General features: G+C 34.0%; 1 protein-coding gene across 15 annotated transcripts in view; it reads right to left on the bottom strand.

The window, feature by feature from the left end:
• Positions 1-18,163, bottom strand: part of LOC136026090 (myosin heavy chain, muscle-like) — a 125,038-nt gene that overhangs the window by 12,497 nt on the left and 94,378 nt on the right. For 10 of the 15 annotated variants that reach the window (XM_065702303.1, XM_065702305.1, XM_065702302.1 and 7 more), the window contains exons 24-30: positions 16,493-16,758; positions 13,353-13,431; positions 11,264-11,509; positions 10,167-10,363; positions 8,159-8,366; positions 4,148-4,325; positions 1,269-1,647 (exon numbers count right to left, since the gene is read on the bottom strand). In XM_065702303.1, the coding sequence (XP_065558375.1) occupies positions 1,269-1,647; positions 4,148-4,325; positions 8,159-8,366; positions 10,167-10,363; positions 11,264-11,509; positions 13,353-13,431; positions 16,493-16,758 (1,553 nt within the window). Of the gene's footprint in view, positions 1-1,268; positions 1,648-4,147; positions 4,326-8,158; positions 8,367-10,166; positions 10,364-11,263; positions 11,510-13,352; positions 13,432-14,199; positions 14,279-16,492; positions 16,759-18,163 lie in introns of all 15 variants that reach the window. The other 5 variants (XM_065702301.1, XM_065702306.1, XM_065702308.1 and 2 more) reach the window with 1 other exon arrangement.

Below are 18,163 nucleotides of genomic sequence, written 5' to 3'. Positions count from 1 at the left end.
GGTCGACAGCTCTAATATTAAAATTCCGATATCCTTTCAAAGTAACATTTCTTTGCTACATCTTCGTATCACCATCCCTAATAAACCAAATGCTGAGCCCAAAATATACTATTTGATTTTACTATTTACCATAAAAGAAGGAAAAAATAAAAACCAATCGGCCAGGCTTTTATAGGAATTCTCGTCTATCCTAACACCAAGAGATATGGACAACCGGTATTAATCTTCTCTTTCAGTATTTATTTTATCGATGGCCAAAAAACCTCTGGTATCAAAAAAGACAAAATCGAATAAAAAAAAAATCGAGTGAAAAAAATATTAGCTGTTTTTATAAATTTGTTATCTGTATGGCATTGACCTCTTAATAGTGATATTATAAGCTTTTAGGTTTTTTTTTATTTTTCAGCATTAGTTTTAAACTTGGTTGGGTCTGGGGGAAGCTTAAGCATGAAATCCACAAGCTAGCCCATATTTAAAGAAACCCGTAAAAATTCAAATGTTAGTTCCAAGGAAGTAAATCCTGCATTCTCTTAAGCTGTTTAGCATTATTTGTGTTTAGCTTCTTAATTTATTTATATAATCTCCAATATTTCAGTTACTCTAGGCTAGAGTTCATCCTTTACTATAAATTTTAATTACAAAAGCACGCAAAGGTGACAAATTCCTGATTTTATAATAACAAAAGCTACTACATTGCTATAGGAAACGGTATTCTTCCGTAAAAAATTGATTGAATTTTAAAATGATTTTTCTTCAATTACAAAAGGTTTTAAATCCCCTTTCAATTTCCTTTAATAACAGCTATTAAGCAGCTCTCTATGATGTTCCAGTTCCAAGCTATCTGATGCGGAAAAGAAGAAAAAACCAAAAAAAGATGCCGTATATGAAGAGTATCGTGGCAGCCACTTCTCTTGATTTTCAAGCCAATGTATTTTCCTCGTTATTCAAGCCTAGGGACGGTAAGTTTCCTATATAGGGGTTCCGGACAGGACGGTTCTAGTAGTGTACTCCTTGTTTGATTTGACTCTATTTTTAAGAGTTATGGGTTTTTATATTTCTTGGTATTGGACGTGACAGTCTCTTACTAGGTTGCTAGCTACCGCTGCTACCCGGATGTAGAAAAAAGAACGCCAAACGTTACAAATTCGAGGTCAAATCGTTTGCAAGCGCTTCAAGTACAGCATTCAAATAAAAGCAGTGGGTATAGGTGTATGAGAAAAGGCGAATATTTACCCTCTATATAAATTTTATATTTGTACGTTACTCACCTCTTAATATTCTTTTGAGCTTCAGCATTGGCCTTGTTGGCATGATCAAGGGCAATCTCAAGCTCATTGATATCAGATTCGAGCTTCTTCTTCATCCTGAGTGCCTCAGCTTTGCCCTTAGCTTCAGCTTCAAGAGATGCCTGCAAAGAGTCGAGAGCACGTTGATGATTCTTGCGGGTGTTTTCAAATTCCTCTTCTTTCTCTTGAATGCGGCGGTCAATCTCTTGGCGAACTTGGCTAAGCTCAAGTTGGGCACGGAGGACTTTGTTTTCTTCTTGTTCAAGAGCAGATTCAGCCTCTTCCAAAGCAGCTTGGAGTTCTTCCTTCTCAACTTCAAGACGTTTGCGTTGTTTCTCAATTTCGTGCACGTTGCGTCCACCTAAAGCAGAAAACAAATTATTGAGAATAATAATTCATAATCTGTATAAAATAAGTACTTTAAAAAACAAAATTACAAACTGAAAATAGGGACTGTTCGGTAGTCTCGAAGACCAAGAAGAGTTAAGAACCACAAAAATGTAAAAGGTGTGGCACAAATGTGTGCCAAGAAAAAACACATGACTGTTTCATACTGATCTCTTCAGTATTCAGTCCTTTGATCCAGAAAGCCTTTAAAGTATTCTTTTTGCTCTCAAACCGACAAACTTGGCTCAGAACCTGAATTATTAGTCTCATTTCTAATCAAATATTTACTTTATCTTTCATTTTCAACAGTGATCATCAACTCTAAATACATCATAGCTGTGTAAGAATCACTTACACAAGAAAAAGAACATACAAGGAAATTATCCCCATTAATTTAGTATTCCTCTTCTGAAAGTAGTCTCAAAACTCATTTGTTATGCTGAAAAGATACATCACAATGTGCACTTCCTTCATGGCTTGGCTTTAAACACCTTTTCAACTTCTTTTCTCAAAAAAGATGACATACAACTTTGATCAATCGAAAATATATCTATTTTTTGTCCCATACAACCACAACGACATTGATTCTACTGTTACTTTGACCCACTGAGTAATACATAGACTACTCAATGATTTCTTTGATCCTTAGACGAAATACTATATACGGATACTGCTTAAAAATACTATATATACTATATTTTAAAAAATACTATGTATACGGAATGCTTAAAGAGGAAAATCTAAAATTTTTATCCGAAGGACTAAAGGGTAAGATCGAAAAAGATAAAAAAAAAAGTTGATTAAATACCATTCACGTCCAAAAAGAGCAAAATTTCCAAACCATGACATACATGTCTAGTTATGCACTTGCTTAAGCATGGACGATATTTAGACGACCGCCACTCTTAGGTGCATGTGCTAAATATAGCGCAAAAGGGGCTTCCGGATTGGTAAAATCTGAAATCCTAGACACAGAGTTCTAGACTCTCAAATTAGATGGCTGGATGTAGCTTGTTACAGCCAAGCTTGTTGATATCTTGACAGGCATGTTTTAAGACATGCAAGTCTACCTAGACATTCATCTGAATACCACTTTGGTATGGATTTAAGTGCTTGTGGATTTTCTTAGTTTTTAGTGTTTATTTTTACTTAGTTTTTTTTTATTGAATCTTTGGCTTCTTTAGTCTTCATTTTATATTTCATAATTATAGCTTTTTTCCACATCGAATTTTTTGGCACTGAGGGAAGACGACAAAAATACTTCGAAATATACGCCAATTCTTTCTACAATATCCTGTTGCATTTTTTTAAAAAGTGTGATTTCTTATTCGTCGCCAATTTGGTCCTCATAATCATATAACTGATTAAAATGGCAAGCGCAGAAATTTCACAACGGAACCTAGCTAAATAATTTCTTACACAACACTCCCTTTCTATGTATAAAAAAAGATGATAATAACATATATTGCGGGTTCTTTTGGAAAGTTTAGGAATCTGCATTAGATATGGTTACAGAAAAATACTAAAAGACACAACATCTGACTCCAAGGGCGCGCCCATTTTTTTATGGGGGAAGGGGAGGGTTACAGAAAAACTTAAAAAATATGCCAAAAATTTTGTTTATATTCATTTTTGTTACGTAACTACGAGGTGGGATTCTTTTTTTTGGGGGGGGAGAGGCTCAAACCATGGTATCGCCTTTCTGGATACGGCCTTGCCTGGCTCTAAGTTCAATAAAGCTTCTTGTAATTATATTTGATTATTTTTTATGTTCAACGAGGAATTGCGATAATTTCAATTTCATTTATTGCATTTTACTGCTTGTGTATGCTGTATGTGTATTCATGTATACTTGCACATGTATATAGTTGATGTATCTTTAGGGTGTGTTCGCTTCATCGATTCAAACAATCAGATTTTGTTTTGACTGCCCTTGGTACACAGCACGAAGAAATAAATGTCTACATTATGCAAAGTTTATTGAGAGCAATGCTCATCCCTATTTACCCTTGAATTTGCTCTCGTTTGCGTGCATTATTAATGAAGGTTTAACTTAACATCGTAACGATTATGGTAGCAGAGGGGTCTTTTTTTTTTGTCATCAATCCTCTGGAGAGAGGAAACTCTCTTTGACGGGTTGAAAAGCTTTATAGAGCATAGTTAGTATTTAATCAAACACTGAATTTCGAAGATCTCTTAAATGATCATAAATGATTAGTATCTTTATCAACCAGAAGAATTAGAGTTGAATTTCATAATAAATTAACATCGAATTTTTATTCATTTTATATTAAGTTTTTATTTTCCTAAATTTTCGTTGCTAATATAAGGCTCAAAACTAATACTTCATGAAGATATAAAGCCCCACCCCCCATCGTATCTTAAGGTGTTTCTTTTACATTGGTTTGTTCTCTTTCTCTCACTCACCCTCTCCGTCTTTCTCTCTCTCAATCTCATGAAAGCTTTTAACCTACCTTCTCCAATTTGATCCATCAGATCCTTGATCTCATCGGCAAGATTTTTGTTTTCCCTGCGGAGGGCATCAAGCTGCTCAACGCTTTCGTCATAGGCTCCTTTGAGCCGGAAGAGTTCAGTGGAAAAGTTTCGGCATTCCTTTTGGCTGGCATCGAGTTCAGCAGAAAGGTCATCAACCTAAAATTAACAAATTCTAATTTTCTGGTAAACTCGGATATCTAATTTAACCTGTATACTAATATATTTTATATTGGTAAATACTATATATATATATATATATATATATATATATATATATATATATATATATATATATATGTATATATATGTATATATATAATATATATATATATATATATATATATATGTATATATATATATATATATATATATGTATATATATATATGTTATATATATATATATATATATATATATATATATATATATATATATATATATATATATATATATATATATATACATATATATATATATATATATATATATATATATATATATATATATATATATATATATATATATATATATATATATATATATATATATATATATATATATATATGTATACATAATTTAGTAGTATGTATTATATATAATTATTCATTAGGCAATTTTATATATTAGGATATATAATTTATTTTGGTATAGGTCATATACTTAATACAAGTTATATACTTAATACAGGGTATTTATATTAGTGATATTGATCAACTTGATATTAAGGAAGAGAGATTAGCATTAGAGACGCACATGAAGAAACAATGTTTCAATTCTACGCTTTAAAGCAAAATATTTCTTTTTAGCCCTCAAAAACATTATATAAATAACGTATTAAAAGCAATAATGCGGGGAGAAAAAAAGAAATAGTGTTCCTATATTGGTAATTTGAATACATACACATTTGAACGAAAACAAAGGCAATGATTTTTAAAAGTCAAATCAATTAAAATTCGTTACCTTCCAAGATATGAAAAGTGATTAACAAAAGTAACAACTTCGACAAAAGTGACATGCAATCAAGGTTGCTTTTCAATCGTTATTCCCTTGACGACTGAGGCGTTTGTCAAATCTAAATACCAGCTTTGTAACGCCCTCTGTATAAAATCTCGCCACCAAATATTTGAAGCAAGCTGCGATGGTTTGTTATGACAGTTTAGAACACAAACACCTCCCCTCTTTTATGAAACTATGACCACGCGTCTGGTATACACGTCTCTAATCAAGGAGGTGTTTAGAACACTAACACCTCCCCTCTTTTATGGAACTATGACCACGCGTCTGGTATACGCGTCTCTAATCAAGGAGGTGTTTAGAACACTAACACCTCCCCTCTTTTATGAGACTATGACTACGCGTCTGGTATACGCGTCTCTAATCATGGAGGTGTTTAGAACACTAACACCTCCCCTCTTTTATGAAACTATGACCACGCGTCTGGTATACGCGTCTGTAATCAAGGAGGTGTTTAGAACACTAACACCTCCCCTCTTTTATGAAACTATGACTACGGGTCTGGTATACGCGTCTCTAATCAAGGAGGTGATAGATCACTCACACCTCCCCTCTTTTATGAAACTATGACCATGCGTCTGGTATACGCGTCTCTAATCAAGGAGGTGTTTAGAACACTAACACCTCCCCTCTTTTATGAGACTATGACTACGCGTCTGGTATACGCGTCTCTAATCAAGGAGGTGTTTAGAACACTAACACCTCCCCTCTTTTATGAAACTATGACCACGCGTCTGGTATACGCGTCTCTAATCAAGGAGGTGTTTAGAACACTAACACCTCCCCTCTTTTATGAAACTATGACTACGGGTCTGGTATACGCGTCTCTAATCAAGGAGGTGTTTAGAACACTAACACCTCCCTTCTTTTATGAAACTATGACTACGGGTCTGGTATACGCGTCTCTAATCAAGGAGGTGTTTAGAACACTAACACCTCCCCTCTTTTATGAAACTATGACCATGCGTCTGGTATACGCGTCTCTAATCAAGGAGGTGTTTAGAACACTAACACCTCCTCGACAGTTTAGAAGCACTAACACCTCCCCTCTTCAAAGCCACTTTTTCAAATCAAAATATAAAATATAAATCAGTCCGTTCTGGTCCAAGACTATTCCATAAAAAAAAAAATTAGTAACATATCAAATTTGATAAGAAAAGGATTCATAAGGAAAGGCTAAAAACAAGAAGCTGTTTCACGAGAGGAACTTCGATGCAAATGATAACATTTACTTACTTTTTCAAACAAAATTATAATACAAGAGCTTTGACCTCTAATGACTTTACCCCCTTATTGACTGAGCCATTGATCAAATCTGTGTATAAACTAGATAACGCCCTCTTTCATAAAAATTCACCACCAATGATTTGATGTGAGCCACAATGTTTGTTACGAGCTCCTTGACAGTTTGGAAGCGCTACCTTATCCTGGGAAGATTTGGGTGTCAAACATAATAAATCACACTGAGTAGCATCTAATTATTTATGACGTATTATTAGCATATATTCAGGATTATCGATGGCAATACATCATCTTTATCCTCTCATTATAGATCAATCGGTGCTAGCTCACGACTATATGGTCGATGTTAAAAAATAATCAACAATGGATGCATATAAATCCCCCCCCCCGAAATAAAATTTAAAAAAAGGACAGAATCCGCAATGTTATGGCAATCATTTTTTAGGCCAAAATCCGCCACTACTTGAATAATTATGCAGCAACAATTACTGTAGATTCTTATCGTGAAACCTCTTGATTTCTACGTAGACCGTTTCAAAATTGAGGATGAGGAATACTGACTCCTAGAATTGCTCTGGTCCATGGTAATACCCATTTTTAAAGGCCTCACGTAACTCAGCAGCTCCTTGGACACTTTAAATACAAAATTCTTGAAACACTCTATTTAGTCAAGACTCAGCTCCAAGCGATTTCCATCGCTTCTTCAATTCATGAGTTATTTCGGAAAAAGGGGGGCAGCGCTGTCCTCGATTTTCTGAAGCTCCAGCCGTGAAATAAAATGATGTAAACTTACCAAAATACAGAAATTTATTTTAATAAAACTACATTGTGTGCTATTAAGTGCACAATCTATACATTGATAGATACTCGCTTGATTTTGAGCTTTAGCTACCCGTTGCCCAACCTCGTATACTTTTATTCTTATTAGTGACTGACTGAAAGTTGGGACATAACCGGTTATACAGAAAGTGTGAGTGACTAAATGAGGCAGTGACGTATATAAGATAGGACTTGTGATAACACGGGCTTATTTCATACCTATATATATTGCTGTAAACTATAATGCTTGCGCTCAAACATGGGCACGGTATGATTGACTGAATAAGGTATAAATATGAAGATATACATATCCCACCCATATGAAGTATTGTGTAATATTTATGCAGGCATTTAAACAATTTTTTAAACTTTTATCAAAGCACTTTCCCCAGCGTTTTTCTTAAAGAAACCTGTATACTTCCAACCTGACTGAGAGACAGGTAATCTCACGCCTGTACAAATTACTAGTAACTATTTTGACATAACAACATTAAGATATAGTACTTTATAAACGATCAGCATTCATTTTTGGTTTTATTTATGCACAGCTTTTAATTTGCGTCGGATTGATAATCTATTGTATTTTTGGGTTTTAGATATTCTACAAACACAAAAATAATGGTTTTAGACACTTTAAAAATACTGAATATTTTATAGACGAAGACATTCATCAGTAAGGAAAGATATTCAGTACTATTGCTAATCAATACTTAAGAATTGTTTTTTCTTTTATTTGTGCACAGCTATATGCTTGTGTAGAAGTAACAGACTATTCTAATTCTTATGTTTCAGATTTTTTGTTTTTGTTGTTAAATCTTAATACTAATTAAAAATTTTAAGCTGATTTTTAAATTTTAATTAGTTAATTTTGAAGTTGACTAATTAATTTTTAATAGCTTAACTAGGGGCGGCATACCTTGAGTTTCCATTCGGCAACTACTTTATCGAAATTCTTGCCACGTTTCTCCATTTGAGAAGCCAAGGAGTTGGCTCGATCGACTTCAACGTGTATGTCTTCTAGCTCATGGCTTAGGTGCTGCTTCACCTTTTCAAGGGCTACTACCTTACCACTAAGACTTTCGATTGTTTCTTCAGCTTCATGCAGGCGCGCCTGAAGTTTTCTCCTGCAAATGTAGAAATATGTAAACGCTAAGCCTTGGGATTTCGGACTCACAATACCACACGGTTCATATCAAACAAACACAAAAGTAGAAACAATAGGGAATCTCTTTTTCTTTAAGATAGTGGAACTCAATTCAGTGGATATTTTGGCCCTATATCCAAGAGCCGTCTTCAGTACAATACAAGAAAAAAAATATATACATATATATAAACTTACACTAAATTTTAAGAATTAAAACTAATAATGTTTTCAAAAACTTTGTAAAAACAGCCCTAGCATCCTTACTTCAACGAAGTTAAACCTGGACTCCACTGTCTTGAAAAAATTCCCTATTGTTTCTACTTTTGTGTTTGTTTGACATGGAAAGGCAGTGTGGTCTTCGTCACTATTTCCATACTGCTCATGATGATGAGTGGCATAGAATTGAGGTGGGCAATACTTTCCTCCTACCCCATGGAAATAACATGAATGCACAATTTCCTTGGGATCTATCAGTGTCATTTTACTGCATAAAAAGGCTGGAACTTCTCTCAAAATAGTTTGTAGCTTCTTAAAGGAACTGGTCTTCTGGGGAATACTTCAGCAGAGTAAGCGGGAGGGGCAAATGTGACAATTTACCCCAGATAAAGCTTTTAAGATTTAATTTAAGCAATACGAGAAATCACATTGGGGCAGTACGCGTAATATTCCGATCAGTTTTTTTTTTAGTGGCATCAATCATGGCAAGAGTTGTACAGGACATTCTGGCGAAAGAAAGATAAAGCACACACCTATAGAACACTCGTGTAGTTAGAATACTGTTAAAATAACTAGAATTAGGTGTATATGATCTTAAAGGTTCCCATATAATGAAACCACCAGAAAATCTTACGCCTTTAGTTTAAAAATAATTCTTGATATGCAAACACAGTTCACGCATTTTTCTTCTATCCCCAAGCACGCACTTCAAGCGCAAGCTTATACTATAAATTATATACAAGGGAGGGGTATTTCGGGGGGAGAGTTAAATACGTTAGAAAAGCAAAGATAAATAAAGGTTTTGGAAATTATGGGAACATTGCACAAATTTTAATAGAACACCGAACAAGAATTAACACTATATTGGATATTAACGCTGTAAATTCTTATTGTTTCTCACGAAATGCACAGTTATCTTACTTGAATGACTAGAAAAAAAAACAATTGTTTGAGACAGACAACTTTGAATAAATCAAGAAACAAAAAGAAGAAAATCAGCTATTCTAATACCAATCCAAGTAGCATTGACTTGGATATCTAGTGTTTTTTTTGAAAATACCCTCTACCTGTTTTACTGGATTTATAATGCATCTTACCTTGCATAAACTACCTTGCTTACCTCTTATTACCTTTGCTTACCTCTCTTACCTTTGCTTACCTTGCTTATTAGTTGATATAATATTAGCACAGGGTATTAGCACATATGAGATGTGTTTTCGCATGCTGATTTCAAAAGGATAGTTTTTACAAGACTCTTGGGAGTCAGATTGAACTTACGTTTTTCTTTTATTTTTATTGTCATTGATTTATTTATTCTTTACATCATTTTAGTTTTTAAAAACAATACATTGTGCTCACATCACTCTTTACTTAGGCAGCACTATTGCAATACAAATGATGAATGTGGTTCGCTTCCTACCTCAACCCCCCCAAAAAAAAACTCAAACTTCTATATAGTTATGAGTTCCCTCACTTAAATAGAATAAGGTTATACAATCTAGAACACAAAGCCGAAACTTGTTGAGTTTACAAAAAAAATATGAAAAAACCAATAATGACTCACTTAGCGTCTTCTAGTTCTTCTGCACGTGCAACACCCTCAGACTCGTACTTGCCACGCCACATTTGAAGCTCAGCATTAGTCTTGCTTAGTTGGCGCTGGAGATCAGCCTTGGCTTCAGCTTCTTCTTCTTGAGCTTCACGAAGTCCATCAAGGTCGTGTTCAAGGTTTCGGAATTTACCCAACAGGGTAGCGCGTTCCTGAGGGAAAAAAATAGTTTGAAGGAAGGGAATACACGAAGAAAAAGTATTTAGAAATGACATAAGAGAATTGCAAAGAAAAACATTGGAAAGATGAAATGGTGCAAAAATAGAAATAAAAATAAGATAACAAAGAAGTACGGAAGAAGAACTGTATGAAAAAGCATAAAAGACTCCAAATTCAATTTTTAGCTTTCAAACTTTTACTTTAAGAATACATCTGAAGGTTAAAATTGAATTGTGAGGTATTATCTTTGCTTCAAATTTGAAATAACAAAAATATACTTAATCTGCAATTTCCTGAGAAATCTTAAAGTTTTGGATTTATGAAATATTTACTTCTGCTTAATTTTGTAAAAAATTTTAAATTATGGCTATTGGCCACAATCCCAAAGAAAAGAAAACTGAATCTCCTTTATATCTCAATTAATTTAAAAATTATAAAAAAATTTATATGCGTCTTAAAACTTTTTTATTTTGTTCTTACTGCTGTTTCTTCTTTTAGGAAAAACTTACAGTTAAAGAAAAATAGACGCGGCAAAATTTTTACAAATGGCACTTAGTCAAATCTTTTTATGTTTGAAACAAACCAAATAGAGGACAATATATAAATAATTGTAAAATATAAAGTGTAAGTGTTAAGTCAGTCATATATATATATATATATATATATATATATATATATATATATATATATATATATATATATATATATATATATATATATATATATATATATATATATATATATATATATATATATATATATATATATATATCACGTTTACGTTTCAACATTCTACTTTACGTTTCAACATTAAAAAGATTAGTAAATGAAAAAGAATATATGAGATACCATAAAACTATAAGAAAGAGCTGAAAAAATCAAATTTCACATACTCTGGCTTCCTCATCAGCCATGCGTTTAGTGTCCTCAAGTTGTGTAGTAAGGGATATCTTGAGCTTAGAGAGCTGTGAAATTTGCGACTCAGCATCTTCAAGCTGCCTGAGAAGGTCGGAGTTCTCGATTTGAAGCTTTTTCTTGGCTGCATCAAAGTCATTCAAGCTTCTGTTCGCTTCATCGAATTTCGCCTGCACTTCATTGTTGTGCTGCATTAACTGTTTGTTCAACTTCTCTAATCCGGCCTTTAATAAATAAACAGTTTAAATGTAATATTGCATTAAATGCAATAAAGGAATTACTAACAGTCCACTACCTTATTATATCGAAAATAGAGAGGAGCAAATGTTTAGATACATAAGACGTAAGATAAGGGTTTGAAGGGCTCCTCAAGAGGCTTGATTCTCCTGTAAGAGGAGCCTGGGGAAGGCAACATGAAAATTTATGCTGCCTGCTTTTTCTGGAATATTTAAGTCAACTTATACTATTGCGAAAATGCGTAGTAAGCAGAGATTTCATCCACCAAGGCCCATCATCGACAAAGCAAACTAAAACAGATATTTTCAGCATGCCCCTTCGACCAACGCACTTTGGCCCCACATTCACTACTAAATAATTTCTGAGACACCCAGGCTATTCCTGATAAAAAGACAAACAGTAAAGAAGAAATAAACGAGGATAATACAAGCCAGTAAAAACAATTGGTTTTTTTCTGCCTTATCTTATCCTCGTTTCTCTCTTCTTTACTTTTTTTCGTTTTGACATTCACTACTTCAATGAGAACCCTTACTCGTTAATAGTTCTTTATTCGATTCCTCATATGTTGAAATGTAACATCATTCTTTTACTGTGTATAGATCAAATAAGCTGTTTAAAAAAAAGTCTTGCACAAATGAGATACATGTTAACCATCCAAGTTTAAGATTCTGATAGAAGATACTAATATTTTATAACTGGACCGATATTTTACTTCGAAAAAAAATTCGATAGTATTAGTTTGTTCATACAGCAAATTAACTACTATTAGCAAAATTACCATTGTCAACGAAATCGAGTTACCATTATTAAGGTCAGGTCACTAATTCATTACTCTTTTATAATGACATTCTGAAACATCTCCACTCCTAAAGCATTGCATTGCAAAGAGGGGGATGCGAGAGAGAGAGAGAGAGAGAGAGAGAAAAGAGAGAGAGAGAGAGAGAGAGAGAAAGAGAGAAAGAGAGAGAGAGAGGGGGGAGAGACTTTATCTAGGCTAATCTTACATAAAACGCACATAAGAATCTAAATAATGGAGGCCAACTCAATAAATTCTCACTCTAAAAAAAATGGAAGAAAATAATAAGTCTTATGCTACAAGAAATAATTTCAAATGAAGCAATTTTTACTATGAATCAAGATCCAAAATTGTAAATCTGTTAGGAAATTTATACATTGATGTGGATTTTTATATTAGCTGAGGAGATTCCAGAACAATATCAATTTTTCAGCAATAACAGAAAAGTTTTTTATTTGAAACTAAAAATTCCAAATAGAAAACTGAGTAAATTCTTTAGTGGTTTTATTTATCTCTCTTTTTTTCAAAAAACTTCTCAAAACTTTTGCCCAGCAGTACTTCATAAACTTTTTTGTTTATATTTAATCCTAAAGGTCTTAGATCCAAGCACAGGAGAAGTCACGATGAAGTGGCGCAATTGTCGTCTTATGCACTGATCGGCATAAAAAGACCTAAGTCTAAGTAAGCAATTTATTTTGTTCAATATTTTACGCTTTTTCCAATTTATATATCATAACATTTTAATTCTTTCCAAAACGACATTAGGATAGTTACAGGATTTGCTTAATTTAGTGTTGAATTGAACCGAGTCCAAGAATATTTTTGGGGCATGAATTCCTATGCTAAAATTTCGATTGTTGTCTTCAAATCTTTAATGCCTGTTATCCCATCTTTGAATTTACTTTTAGTAAAATTTTGTATCTTTGGTATGTGCACTCTATTTTCTTGCAATGCTTTTAGGATCATAAACTAGTAATATTCTAGCAGTAAACTAGTAACATTCCATGACATAAAGCTGAAAGTTCTCGATATACCTTTTCTGCAGTGACATGATCAGTTGCTGCTTTCATTTCATCAACCTGGACCTTCATTTGGCCACGATCCTTTTCAGCCCTTATAAAAATTAGTAAGAAATTAGATTGTTAGCTAATAGTGATTACATCCAGATAGAAAAAAGTGACTCACACAGATGCAATAAATAACTGTATTGGCTTTGCCACTTCGTACTTACCGTTACTATTTTAGGCTAGCTATTTTGTGTGAAAATAATGAAGTTCCACACAAGTGGCGAATACCATTGCATAGCAGGCAAGTTAAGAGTCCCTTTCCGGACCAAAATTTACCCAATAATTTAAAGATAAGTCATTGAGCTCGGTCAACATTTTTTAAAGAGTTGATTTTTGAAATAATTCCTGAAAATTTAATTTACTTGGCTCAATTTATTTCTACAAAATGTAAAATAAATAAAGGGTTTGTTTACTCTACTTGGTCCATCAGGGAATGAGGTGGTAAAATACTCTCTAAGCAATCTACAACTCGGTAAGAGCCATGATTCAGTAGGTCGAATCTATCAAATCCGCATGTTCTACTACCTGGCCATATTCTCTTTTATGGCCTATCAGTCCCCTAGTTGATAGGCTGTCAGGGCTAAACAATAAAGGGAGGTATATTTTTAACTTTATGGTTTAGAAAAAACGTCACTCTTTTTTAACAGGCCAGTATAGTAACAATCAGTTAAGATGACAGTTAGCAGAAAGTTAGAGTGAAGGAGGTGGGTGTTAACAATTAAAGTAAACGTTAGGAATTAGTGCTTATTGATTCTTCAAAATACGAGTGATTCAACATAGAATAGATTTGAGGATAAGTCCATGCTATTTTCACCTTTTCAACTGATTGATGGTCCATTGCCCGGCGAATTTCATTAACCTCATTTGCCATATGTGAACGATCTTTCTCCGACCTATGATGCGAGATTATGGTATATACATGTAAGCATTATTTTTTTTAAGAAGAAGTGAAAGAAATACCAATTCTAACACGCTTTAAGATTCAACCAAAAACAGAAGACACGTGAAAAGATTAAGAAAATGTAGAGAAAGGGTTATAGTAGGCAGTGATTTAAAAATAAATACTTCGATCCAAAATATATGCTATTCATTTGGGATATTATGAAAATTTTTGCTTTGTATATACTTGTTGTGCTGAGGGTGGGAGGAGATTCAACTTCTGGTTGCTCGTTATTTAGTTTGAAACGGAGGTCAATGGCGTGACTCTGTAAGCTCTGCAGTCAACCGAATTCTAAATCGATACCTGGAGGAATCTAGTGGGAAAACACGCGAAGCGTCAGATGATTCGCCCTCAGCTACATATTGCACTCCCGGCCGAACGCATCGAATCAGGATATCGGTATCTGCACAACGGAGACCGTTGGTCAGCATGCAAAAAAGTTTTTAAGTAAAGTAAGTGCGAAAATTTCACGATCTTTAGCCGTAACAGCGACAATATTTATTAGTAGCATTAAGTTATCGTTTTCATTAGCGTATAAATTAGCCCCTTCAGTAGCAATAAATCTTTTAGAATATTGAATACAAAAATTAAACTCTTCCATTAGAGAAAAAATAGAAAGAGCTATGGACAAAATGTAGGAAGTACTATATATACTATATATATCTTAAACTAAAAAAATAATAACAAAACAATACATAAACAACATTAAAACAATAATATTACAAAAATAACTACAATGGACATCATAATGACAAAATTAAAGGGGGGGAATGAAATTGATCTAAATTTGCGATCTCAAAAATTCCGATATTCGTCGAAGTTTAAGATAAAAATAAAATGATCAAGTCCACTATTTGAATTACATATAATAATGCATAAATTTACTCCTCACATAACAACATTTAAGAGGATATGTCTGTAGAGAATAAAAGGTCTAATCTCTTGCTGTTTATAAATTTCTTTCTCTCTCTCTTGCTGTATCTCTCAATCTCTTTCACTCTCCCTCTCTCTGTAAATATTTTTTATATTCTCTTTCTTTTACACCTATCAGCCACCCTCTTTTCCTGGTTTTCACCTTTTTATCTTCAATCTCACTATACATTGCTTCCAGTAGAAAAATAACCAGCCCATAATTCAAAATACTCGATTGCAGTAATTCAAAGAGTGTCATACGATATTTTTTGTCTAGCAGAGATTCACACTCCACAATTTTTCAGATTGAAGGATCTGGTCCTATTTACTGATCTTGTCTGAATCCTTTAAGAACGTGTCAGTTTCTTAACAAAATTTGTCTTGTCCGAATAATTTTTTGTTAACACCACTAAAAAAATCCAGACACATTCTTCTGAACTCCCATTTTTTTTCTATATGTTGTCTTTTGAATTAACACAGATACACTTAGATGTAAATATAGACATACACTAAGATCTAATCAAAAAGGTTAAACCTGCTTTATAAAAGCTGCATTAATCCTAGCCAAAGTTTCAACTGACTAGACAAAAGAAACTACAAAAGATTCTGGTGAGGTCTTTTCCTTACACAAACGGCATTGCATATGTTTTAGACTAATTTAAAGCCTTATAAGCTAAAAGACTTACTAGGTTTTTCAGTGCTAGTGTCACTTAGTATTTAAGAGTAATGTACAGCCTCGTAATCTATACGACTTCCTGTTTTGTTTTTTTGTGTTATTATCACTTAATGTTTTATCTTAATATACACACTCGTAAGCTATAACACTTACTGTGTATTTTTTGGTGTTATTATCGCTCACTGTTTTATTTTAATATACACACTTGTAAGCTATAAGACTTACTGTGTTTTTTTTGTGTTGTTATCACTTAATGTTTTATCTTAACATCGTAACTATAAGACTATAAGACACTCATAAGCTATGAGACTTACTGTGTTTTTTTTTTTTTTTTTTTTTTTTTTTTTTTTTTTTTTTTTTTTTTTTTTTTTTTTGTGTTAGTGTCATTTAGCGTTTTAGAATAATGTCCAGCCTCGCGAGCTAAGATTTAAGATCGTCAATTTTAAATATTTTCTTACTAAAATGACTTAAGTAGAAGTAGTTGTCGAATTTAGGTAAAATTTACGTTTGTCCTACCTCTGCCTTTATTAAAGCATTTGCTGTATATTGAGGCATGGAAAGCGAATCGATTATGCTTACTTGGCTTTAAGTTTGTTAAGCTGGTCAATCTGTTCGCCCATTTCAGAAACAGCCTCATTGTGCTTCTTCCTAAGATTGGCAAGGGCACTTTCGTGCTGAATATTAGACTCTTCAAGGTCACGTCGTAGTTTGGAAAGCTCTGATTCCCGCTTTTTGTTGAGCTCAATTTGGGCAGCAGTAGCACCACCAGCCTCATCAAGTCTCTCACTGAGCTCCTCGAGCTCCCGAGAAAGGTCTGCTCGTTGTTTTTCAGCTTTAGCACGAGCCTGAAAGGAATGAAAGCTCAACAAGAGGTCCTTCAGATTTATTTTGATAAAAAGCTTCCTTATACAACTTAAGCTTTATTTTTAAAGCCTTGACTTGAGAAATCAATTGACATTAACAATTAGAATCAGCAGAGGGGAGATAGCACATCCAAAACATTAAAGTCTGTTAAGACTTTCTAAATAAACAAGAGCTAAGAGCTCATATGGCACTTGTGGCGAGGCCGGACAAGCCAAGAGCCAAGAGCTCATACGGTATGAACTCTAGCAAAATTCTAATAATCAATAGATTGATTTAAAAGGAAAATCGGAGGCTTAATGCCGGTCGGGATTTAAAATAAGAGCTCTGAGTCACAAGGTCCTTCTAAATATCAAAATTCATTAAGATCCGATCACCCACTCCTAAGTTATAAATACCTCATTTTTTCTACTTTTTCCTCTCCCTTCAGTCCCCCAGATGGTCTGATCGGGGAAAACGACTTTATCAAGTCAATTTGTCCAGCTCCCGGACACGCCTACCAATTTCCATCGTCCTAGTACGTCCAGAAGCACCAAACTCGCCAAAGCACTGAACCCCCCCCCCTAACTCCCCCAAAGAGAGTGAATTCAGTACGGTTACGTCAGTCACGTATCTAAGACATTTGCTTATTCTACCCACCAAGTTTCATCCCGATTTCTCTACTCTAAGCGTTTTCAAAGATTTCTGGTTTCCTCCTCCAACTCCCCTCAATGTTAACAAATCTGGTCGGGATTTGAAATAAGAGCTCTGATACGGTCACCCGTTCTTAAGTTAAAAATTCCTCAGTTTTTTTTAATTTTTCTAAGTCAACACCCCCAGCTCCTCCAAAGTGAACAGATCCGTTCCAATTATGTCAATCACGTATCTATAACTTGTGCTTATTCTTCCCATCAAGTTTCATCCCGATCTCTCCACTCTAAGCGTTTTCCAAGATTTCTGTCCCCCCCCCCAACCTCATATGTCCCAGATCCGATTCGAATTGAAAATAGGGTATCTGAGACATAAGATCCTTCTATATATCAAGTTTCATTAAGATCCGATCACACATTCGTAAGATAAAGATGCCTCAATTTTCACGTTTTCCAAGAATTTCGGTTTCCCCCTCCAACTCCCCCCAATGTCACCAGATCTGGTCGGGATTTAAAATAAGAGCTCTAAAGCCCAAGATCCTTCTAAATATCACATTTCACTAAGAGCTGATCACCCGTTCACAAGTTAAAAATACCTCATTTTTTCTAATTTTTTCGATTTACTCCCCCAACTCCACCAAAGAGGGCGGACCCAGTCCGGTTTGTCAGTCACATATCTTGGGCATTTTTTTATTCCTCCCACCAAGTTTCATCCTAATCTCTCCGATTTAAGTGTTTTCCAAGATTTCTGCCCCCCCCC

Source organism: Artemia franciscana, chromosome 4, assembly GCF_032884065.1.
Source record: "Artemia franciscana chromosome 4, ASM3288406v1, whole genome shotgun sequence".
NCBI classification, from domain to species: domain Eukaryota; kingdom Metazoa; phylum Arthropoda; class Branchiopoda; order Anostraca; family Artemiidae; genus Artemia; species Artemia franciscana.
This window is presented reverse-complemented; position numbering and strand designations above follow the sequence as displayed.